The sequence below is a fragment of the Gymnoscopelus microlampas genome (genome assembly GCF_963454915.1).
Source record: "Gymnoscopelus microlampas genome assembly, chromosome: 7".
In the NCBI taxonomy this organism is placed as follows: domain Eukaryota; kingdom Metazoa; phylum Chordata; class Actinopteri; order Myctophiformes; family Myctophidae; genus Gymnoscopelus; species Gymnoscopelus microlampas.
Window position 1 is genome coordinate 23,211,004 of NC_139944.1, and position 10,000 is coordinate 23,221,003.

At 42.5% G+C, this 10,000-nt stretch overlaps 1 protein-coding gene across 1 annotated transcript in view; it reads left to right on the forward strand.

Moving 5' to 3' along the window:
- The window catches only part of atp2b2 (ATPase plasma membrane Ca2+ transporting 2), a 143,637-nt gene that overhangs the window by 46,139 nt on the left and 87,498 nt on the right, over window positions 1-10,000 (forward strand). Inside the window, 1 exon segment of the mRNA XM_084063123.1 lies at window positions 7,564-7,764. Within this exon segment, the coding sequence (XP_083919249.1) occupies window positions 7,564-7,764 (201 nt within the window).

Here is a 10,000-nt window from a genome sequence, read left to right on the forward strand (position 1 = left end):
AATGGCGTTTTTTTTTCTAGTTCTCATAAACAATAGATATGTTATATACATTTTGGAAATTAGTGTTTGAACAGCTATATACCTAAACCTAACCTTAACCCTAACCTCAGTAAAACCATGCCTGCCAGGTAGCCAGTCAGACACAGGTAAGGCGGGACTATATTACAATGTTGGTTTGATTCATAATCACGCGGTGGGGATCTTTCGATCACGTGATCTCCTGGATCTGTGCAATCTGGGAACCCATCGCCAAATGAAAAGGAAAAACAGCGCCCTCTGCTGTTTTTCACTTGGATCTGGGAGGAAGTCGACGTAGCACACGTACGCAAGGAAACCAGGGTTTTGGTCTGCCTTCAGCCTTTCACTTCCGGTGGTGCGACTATGTTTTCATTCCCACTAACAATATTTCTACACGGAATACTAACACCACTTCTCCCAGAGAACATGGATCGTTTTGGTTATAAGCCCACTTGTTTCTATGATGATAGAGCAAGTAAAAAATGTGAATATCTTTCCGTGGTTTTGTCTGCTCAGAGGACGCTATTGTTAAATGAGTTTCGGTTTGTTTCTAGTGGGGAAGATCGGCAGACACGTAAATCCCGCCCACTACCTTTGATTGGGTAAAGCGCGGCCTGCTTCCTGATCTGAAGGCACGCCCACTTGTAGGCCAGTGCGTACGCGATATGACGAACCCCACCGACAGATTCAAGCGGAGAGCAGAATCTGTTCTTGAGAGATTAGGATCTGTGTGACTTGAGGATGAAAATAGTCACACCACCATCTGGTGGAAAACCACTGAAAACTAAAAAGTCGTAAAAGTCGTCTATGGCAGTCTGGACCTTTGGAAAAAAAAGTCGTAAAAGTTGTCCATGGCAGTGAAAGAGTTAAATTGTGGTCATTAACCACCTACCGGTATATATTATGTCATACGACGAATAGTGGAAATAGGCGATCTACAAGATCACAACACATTGCATCGTGATGTGGTGTGAGCTTGTAGAGCTGCTATTTTAACTATATATTTTTTTAACCTTTTTTTGGAAATGTTCACCTATAATGACTTGTCCAAAATCCTGATGGCAAGTTGAAAGCCATTAATCAAAGCCATTATTTTTAATAATTTAATTACAACAAGGCCAACAGCCTTGCCACTTATTGTGAACTACTACACAATGAGAACGTTTCTCAGTCAAGTATTCAAAAGAACTGTACATGCTTAAGTAAAATTACTTAAGTATTCAAAAGTACAAATTACAAAGTACATTTTCTTTTTGTATTTTATATATAAATAAATAATAGTGAAAATAGTAGTAGATCACAACACAACGTGTTGTGAGCTTCTAGATATATTTGAAATAGGGCTTAAAAGTGGTTAATTCACAACACACTTTTTTTCCCATCTTAGTACAATATTTGGCTTTGAAAATGTAGTGGAATGAAAGTCATAAGTATCCAAAAAGTACAGACTAAAAAGAATGGACTTACTTACAGTACTCAAATACAAGTACTTGGTTGTCTGTCCACCACTGGCCGCCTGCATCTACAGCAGGACACAATGAAATGGGTTCTCGTTATTCAGTGAGCAATTTGTCATAATCTGGCAAATTATTCTCATATCATGGGCAGCGATCAGCCGTACAGGAAGTACTGATAATGTTGCAGAGCGTAATCCAGGAAGCAATAATGCAGCGCTATTTAAGAAGATGGACTGCAGCCTACCTTACTTCTCCAGGGAATTTAAGGAGAGTGCAGAAAAACAATTTAACAAGGTTAAACATCATAAGTACCGTTTCCTAGCTCACTGCTTTTCAAATGGGATATATATATATATATATATATATATATATATATATATATATATATATAGCGCATAGCTCATAGCCGAGGATAAACTGCTGAGGAAGCCAGCATGTTGCATTTTAATGTGAAGTGATTGTACAGATTGATGCATTTGCATGCCTTAACTAGCAGAATGGTGCATTTGCATGGCCTAACTAGCTCCCCTGTCTCTAGGACTCGAGTGAATATAAATGCAACAGAAAGATTAGCATATGTATTTATGTTTGGCCACCAGAGTCTTCACAGACTGTCAACGGAGTGCATATTGTACTGTATCTGTGCAGAAGAAAAATATGTTGATACAGCATTGGCTGGAAATAGCCATGAGTGAAGGGCTTAGCTGATGTGGACCTGTTCTTGAGAAGTCTTATAGACTTGACTGACTTGTGCGTGCGTGCGTGTGTGTGTGTGTGTGTGTGTGTGTGTGTGTGTGTGTGTGTGTGTGTGTGTGTGTGTGTGTGTGTGTGTGTGTGTGTGTGTGTGTGTGTGTGTGTGTGTGTGTGTGTGTGTGGGTGGGTGTGTGTGTGTGTGTGTGTGACAGGCTGGAGCAGGCTAAAGCCTGATTATGTGAGTGCTTGCGGCATGTCATAGTGAGCTACTGTACCACTGTACCAGGCACACACAATAATGCAATACCAGTCTCATTATACAAAAACGTGTCCACACACACGCGCGCGCATGACAGAGTCGCAGCATGCAAAAAAATAAATGTATTGCTGTGCAGGCGGTCACGACTCACTGACACAGATGCACACACAACCACAACCACCCCCACACACCCACACCCACATACACACACACACACACACACACACACACACACACACACACACACACACACACACACACACACACACACACACACACACACACACACACACACACGCACACACAGAGAGATCAATGGCAGAGCATCCTCTCTTGGAGACAATTAAAAGAGAATGTGTAATGAGCCTATTTATAGACTGATCTATTTGCATCCAGGGCATTCTCCTGCAGTACGTAGGAGTTACATGGAGACTACAGTTTTCTCGCGTGACCGCCCACCGTCGCCTTGCCCCTTTTTTTCTCCCCCCCCCCCCCCCCCCCCCCACGGCCCATATCTGATCTCTTCTGTCAAAACCGGCTTGTCTTTCTTAAATATCGCCACTGTCGGGCTGAAACCTCGCATCTCCAAATGTCAGCTTTTCATGTTTTTCCTTTTTTTTTGTAAATGAATGCCCTACTTCATCATACAAGAGTTTTGCACAAAAGTCGTGAAAATAGCAGATCTACAAGCTCACAACGCGCCGCAATGCTAACAGGCCGTGAGCTGGCAGATCTGCTATCTACACTATTTTAAACAGTTCTCAAAATCATAATAAAAAAAGGATCGGTTTCGGACATGCATGGTTTCCGTCCAACAGCGACTATTATCCTCTAAACATTTGGCCTCATATCATCCTCTTTCCAGACTGTTCTCTAGTTGCTGTGAGCTGGTAGATCCGCAGTTTTTTTTTTTTTGGCGAACGTTCCCCCGCCCCCCCCCCCCCCCCCCCCCAGAATAGGGATGGATGCTGGGAGTTTAAGTGGTTAAATACCCTCGAAACATTTGTCTGCCTTCTTATATCCCAGGCAGCCTCCATTTGTCTGTGGATCACAGCCCTGGGTGTCATGGGAGAGAAGCTAATAAGGCACCATGGAGTGGTGTTCTTTCATAATGCATCGTCGTGTCTCATGCACAACCCTCCTCCTACCAGGTGCAGTCAGAGGTGACAGCAGGGAAGCCCACTAGTGACGCACCACGCACGGCTGTGTGTGTGTGTGTGTGTGTGTGTGTGTGTGTGTGTGTGTGTGTGTGTGTGTGTGTGTGTGTGTGTGTGTGTGTGTGTGTGTGTGTGTGTGTGTGTGTGTGTGTGTGTGTGTGTGTGAGAGTGTGTGTATGTGTACAGTGGTGTAAAGTAGCTAAGTACATTTACTTTACTTAAGTAAAATGTTGAGGTATTTTTTACTTTACTGGAGTATTTCCAATTTTCTGTACTTTTACTTCTACTCCACTACATCTCAGAGGCAAATATTGTACTTTTACTCTACTACAATTATTTTAAAACTTTAGTTACTAGTTACTTTGTAGATTTTGATGATTTTTATGCATTTTATACATTTGAAATAATGAATAATGAGTACTTTCTGCTTTTGTTACTTTAAGTACATTTTTATGGCAATAATTTGGTACTTTTACTCAAGTACATTTTTTATTCCAGACTTTTACTTGTAACAGAGTATTACTACATTGCAGTATTGATACTTTTACTTAACTAAAGAATGTGAGTACTTTTTACACCACGTACGTGTATTACTTTACTTAGTAGAAACCGACGTTGTGAGGACCGCTTTCCTGGTGTCCGTCCGTCCATCCTTGTGTCCGTCCGTCCGTCCGTCCTTCTGTCTGTTACCAGCTAATCTCCGCCACCGTTGGCCCGGTCGCTGTGAAACTGCACACACACACTCCCTCGATGCCACGGCAGAACCTCTGCCCCAAATTTTTCACATGGGCCTGTTATAGCGCCACCAGGAGGCCGATTTGTGCAAAACCCATTTTTGGATATTACTCCTACAGATTGTATCCAAATATCACGCAAATCGGTACACAGTATCTCTATAGTCATGTGATCAAGACGGATCGGGTCCGATATTTCATATTCCATCCTGATTGGCTAAGGTTGGCTTCCAAAGTTGTCAGGATTGGTCAGTTTTGAACAAAATGTCTCAAATCATGAACGCAGCGTGTGATTTCCGTGAAAATTTGCACGCACATTCCCACTAGGACAAGGAAGAAATGCCCCCCTTTTCACATTGGCCTGTTATAGCGCCACCAGCAGGTCTAATTTAGCAAAACACATTTTTGCAACAAAATGCCTCAAATCATGAATGCACGCACATTCCCACTAGGCCGAGGAAGAAATGCCACCCTTTTCACATTGGCCTATTATAGCGCCACTAGGAGGCCACAATAACAACGTGACCTGGCGGAGACCTGTGCTCCAAGGAGCACTTTTTCTAGTTTGTATATCTTTTTATAGAAAGGTCTACAATGGAAAAAAGTCCCCAGGACTTTTTTTTTGTGTTATCCTTTTATTCTAAATGTCTGACTGTACCTCGTGCTGTTTACATTTCTACAAGTCGCCACATGTTGTCAGCTTTAGACTTAGTTAAAATGTGTGTGTGTGTGTGTGTGTGTGTGTGTGTGTGTGTGTGTGTGTGTGCGTGCCTGCCTGCGTGCGTGCGTGCGTGCGTGCGTGCGTGCGTGCGTGCGTGCGTGCGTGCGTGCGTGCGTGCGTGTGTGACTGAATCAGCGAGACAGACAGACAAACAGACAGACAGATACAGATACTTTTTTACTCAACTTCTTAGAGGTTTAACAACATTCACATAAGCATTCTTCACATAATTTGGAAGCTTACATTCTGCACTCTGGTCATCTGTGTGTCTGTGTGTGAATCCCCTGATGATGCAGAGCTTGCAGCACAGTGTAAGGTACTGTATAGCACCACACTATAGTGAACAGGGAGATGAAAGCCAGAAGGTCAAATACGCAGCTGTTATTGCAATTCCAGGCATCTCTTCACTGTGCTTTTATGTTGAACTTAAATCATCTCCCACAAATGAGCTTAAGAGTTTCCAGCAAACTCAACCAAATACTGTATATGAAAAAAGCCAAGGGTACCCAAACGCAATGTCCTACTATTCTACAGTAGATTGAGGATTGGGTTGTAATATAGATGTCATCTTATTCTGTATGATTAGTGCCTGCTTGCACTCTTTCTCCCACTCCGAGGAATTATTCAGAAGCAGGGTATATAGTATTTTACCTGAAGAAAAGAACGAGAAGAAAACCATTTCCCCTGTCACTAACCAATATTTCCTATATACTGTTAGGTTTATCTGCAAGTATTAGTAATGCCCTGACTTTAGAATTAATACAGATTCACAGTTACAGCCATTTAGTTGCTTAAGCTATTACTTTGCTTGGTGTACCAACTGATTTTAACCCTGGAAGTTTATTTTGATGTAAAGAACACTCTGGATTTGGTAATGTGTACACATTCAACTTTAGGTAAAGTACATTATTTGACAAGTCTCCACAAATAGAACAGTAGATTCATTGTCTATATTTGAGTTCCCAGCAATACATTGCTGCATTTTAAGCTGCCCTGTCTCTAATAGCGTTGAAATATAAAGATCTAAGCCAAACTTCAACATATTTTGTGCTGAGCATTTACATGCATTTTATTTGTTTTGATGATTGACGTGCATACTGTAGTTAGCTGCACTTTTCATCCTGATTCGCAGAGGTGAAGTTCAACAGTTCACCGCTGTGGGTTGAATTATTACCGAATCCACACAAATCTGAAGTCATTAACTCATAACGCCATAATCCAGGGTGGGTGCTATCCATGAGATTAATTTCCTAAACGATATGCTAATAGTATTCTGCCGTGTGTTTATAGAGCCTGGCAGAGGAGAGGGAGATATTTGTACAGCTCTTGGCTTGTGAGGAGGAGGGGGGTCAGAAAGGCTTGCGTCTCTTAAAAGGCATTATGTAAGAAACTGAGAGCCATGTGGAGCCCGTCATGACTCTATGACTAAAACGAGCAATTAGAGATGCTGCTGGGTGTGTGGGTGTGTACAGTACAACCGATTGAGCAAAAGAAAAGAAAGGCAGATCATTAGAGTATATTGGCTATGTTTTTTTTGTATTAATTAAAATGAACACTGTCAATTTCACTGTGTATTCAAGCAGTAGAGAGACAAGACAACAGGGAGCAATTCCTTACTCTCTCTCAGTCACTGGCTCTGATTTTATTCGATGTGTAACAAAATCTCAAGGTCTCATCCAAGTCATTTTTTATTTGTGAACCCCGGACCCTGATAGTCTTCTCTTAGCAGGAAAACTTCCCCCAGATGAGCATTCTTCACGTTTTTATTTTTATTTGAGAAGGATTGTGGCTATACGAGGTAGCTTGTATGTGTGGGGATTAATTTGTGTGTGAGCGTGTGCCTGCGTGCTTGTGCATGTGTGTGCATGTGTGTGTGTGTGTGTGTGTGTGTGTGTGTGTGTGTGTGTGTGTGTGTGTGTGTGTGTGTGTGTGTGTGTGTGTGTGTGTGTGTGTGTGTGTGTGTGTGTGTGTGTGCGCATGCATGTGTGTGCGTGTGTGTGTGTGTGTGTGTGTGTGTGTGTGTGTGTGTGTGTGTGTGTGTGTGTGTGCGCATGCATGTGTGTGCGTGTGTTCCTCCCTCCCTCTGCAATCTCTGACTCTGGGTCATTGCTGTAAACAATAATGTATCGAAATGAACCTCTTGGCCCATTTGAGGGTCAAAAGGTTATAAGTAATGATGGTGGTCCACTGGAAGTGTATTAGATTGCATCTGCTTTCCCCATCCAAATGAAAGCATTAAACACATCATATTTTACAATATACAGTATATTATATGCACGATTATTGAATATCCTATAATACTTGATTATAGGAAAATTAAGAAAATGATATAACAAACAGGACAATGGAGCTGCCAGTAAATGCTAAATACATAATTTTGGGGGGATATTAATGTCTTAAAAATAAAAGTGCAAAGAGAAGCTTTATTTATTTAAGACAGTGCATATCTATTGTATAAGTAGTATGTATTGATTGTTCATCTCTCTCTCTCTCTGTCTCTCTCCCCATCATTCTTATGCCCCAGGTCTTGCGGGCGACCCAGCTGACCTGGCTAAGAGAATAGAAGTATATGGAGCAAACCTAATACCTCCAAAGAAGCCCAAAACCTTTTTGCAGCTGGTATGGGAGGCCCTGCAGGACGTCACGCTTATCATCCTGGAGCTGGCTGCCATCATCTCTCTGGGCCTGTCCTTCTACAGCCCGCCTGGAGAGGGCAGCGCAGAGGGTGAGTGTCACCTTGCCCTTTACATCACTCACGAACGGTTTACAGATAAAGAACCATGTGTGTGTACTTTAGAACAGTGTTTCTCAAACAGTTTCATGTCATTGGCCCCCAAATTGATATGTCTTTGCCCGCGGACCCCTGACTGACCAGATTTTGTGCCAGGGACCCCCGTATCAGCAGATTTGCGTTAAACAATTTCAAAATGATTCCAAAATGTTCCCAAATAGCAGATATACACTGCTTTGGAGCACTGGTTCTCAAAGTGGGGTCCAGGGGACCTTGAGGGGTCCTTGCAGGTCCCCAGCAAAATGAGGAACAGTTTAAACACTTTTATTTCTATCTCTCTTTATCTCTCGAAACGTTGACAAATCTTCTCTTCTTTATGGGGGTCCCTGGCACAAAATGTTTTCAAGATGGGGGCTCACGGCCAAATGCATATCTATTTGAGGATCCTTGACATGAAAATGTTTTGAGAACCACTGCTATAGAAGCACAGAAACACAGACACACGTGACGCATGAACACCCATACCAGACCATGACGTTTTGCAGATTGTCACACAGTGAGTGTGAGTGTCAAACTGCTAACACTGACACAATGAAACTTGTGACTTCAATACCTGTTATAACGTACAGTCATGCACAGATACTCACAAACACGCACGCACGCACGCACGCACACACACACACACACACACACACACACACACACACACACACACACACACACACACACACACACACTCGCACGCTAGAGATGCACGGATGGGCTTTTTCGTCACCCAAATCCGAGTGTACACATTCATTATTCATCCGCCATCCAACCGCATTAATTATATCATCCTATTTATAGATCCGCACCAACCGCATGTCAAATAATTATTATTTTCCTGTTAGTTTTCTTATAAACAATTCACTCACCACTTTCGCGATCACCGATGTATACATATCCATGGTAACAGCAAGCTCTCCATCTTCATTCACTTTCTCACATCGCAACTTTTCTTAAGGCCTAACCAGTCGTCGGCAGGGTTAAGAACTTCACTAAATCACTCCCACGCCAAACTTATATTCCTCACTCTTCTTTTTATTCTGTTTTAAATCCTCCATTAAGTTTCTCTCTCACTCTCACTTGAGCTGCGCTTGAGTGTTGCCATGTCTGCTTATTGTAAGCGTTTTTTGGCACTTGTTTTGGGCTTGTTTTCATAGACCTGGCTGCTTATTTCTCTTGCAAAATCTGGCAACACTGGCTGCAGTCCACTGTGTTGTTGTTTGGACTTACACCGGCAAAGCAACGTGCAGTAGGCGGCTAATTTGTGTTTGATGGAAAATAACGTAATATTAAAATACTACAAACGCACACACGCCATGCTTTTTAAAAGCTATAATAGGCCTATTATAGATATAATTAATTTAATTCCCTCATTATTTCACCCGCGGTTTATCCAATATTAATTAATTCATTATATTTCATTTACCCAAATCCGCCCAAACTGTGGTTATCCGCGGTAACCGCGGCTAAAACCGCGATCAGCGCATCTCTATCGCACGCACACACGCACACACGCACGCACACACTCACGCACACACTCACACAGCAAAGTGCAAGCAGTTTTTATTTTACGAAACAAGTGTGTGTCTGTGTGTGTGTCTGTCTGTCTGTCTGTCTGTCTGTCTGTCTGTCTGTCTGTCTGTGTGTGTGTGTGTGTGTGTGTGTGTGTGTGTGTGTGTGTGTGTGTGCTTGTGTGTGCTTGTGTGTGCGTGTGTGTGTGTGTGTGTGTGTGTGTGTGTGTGTGTGTGTGTGTGTGTGTGTGTGTGTGTGTGTGTGTGTGTGTGTGTGTGCTTGTGTGTGCGCATGAAGCTGTGTGGAGGTTAATGAGGTGTTGAGTAGTGAAATAACCTTGAGCTCCCAGCTCCCATACATCAGCTCTGCCGGCCATGAAACAGGAAATGAAGACAGGGGGCATAACGAGCTGCTGAGTCAGCCATATCAATCATATCTCTCCCAGTACCAATGCAAGTAATGGAATTCAATTACCCTTCCAGCACAACCAATCTGTGGATGGGGCCATTATGGATTTTGATGGTACGATTGTAGTGAGAGAAATAGTCGCAGTTTCACCACTATCATGATTATTACATGTAAATGTGTCTTTTATTTGTATATACTTGTTTTACTTATTTTGTACTTGTTCTGAAGAGGGAGCATATGACACACACTTGGCAAAGGTTTGAAC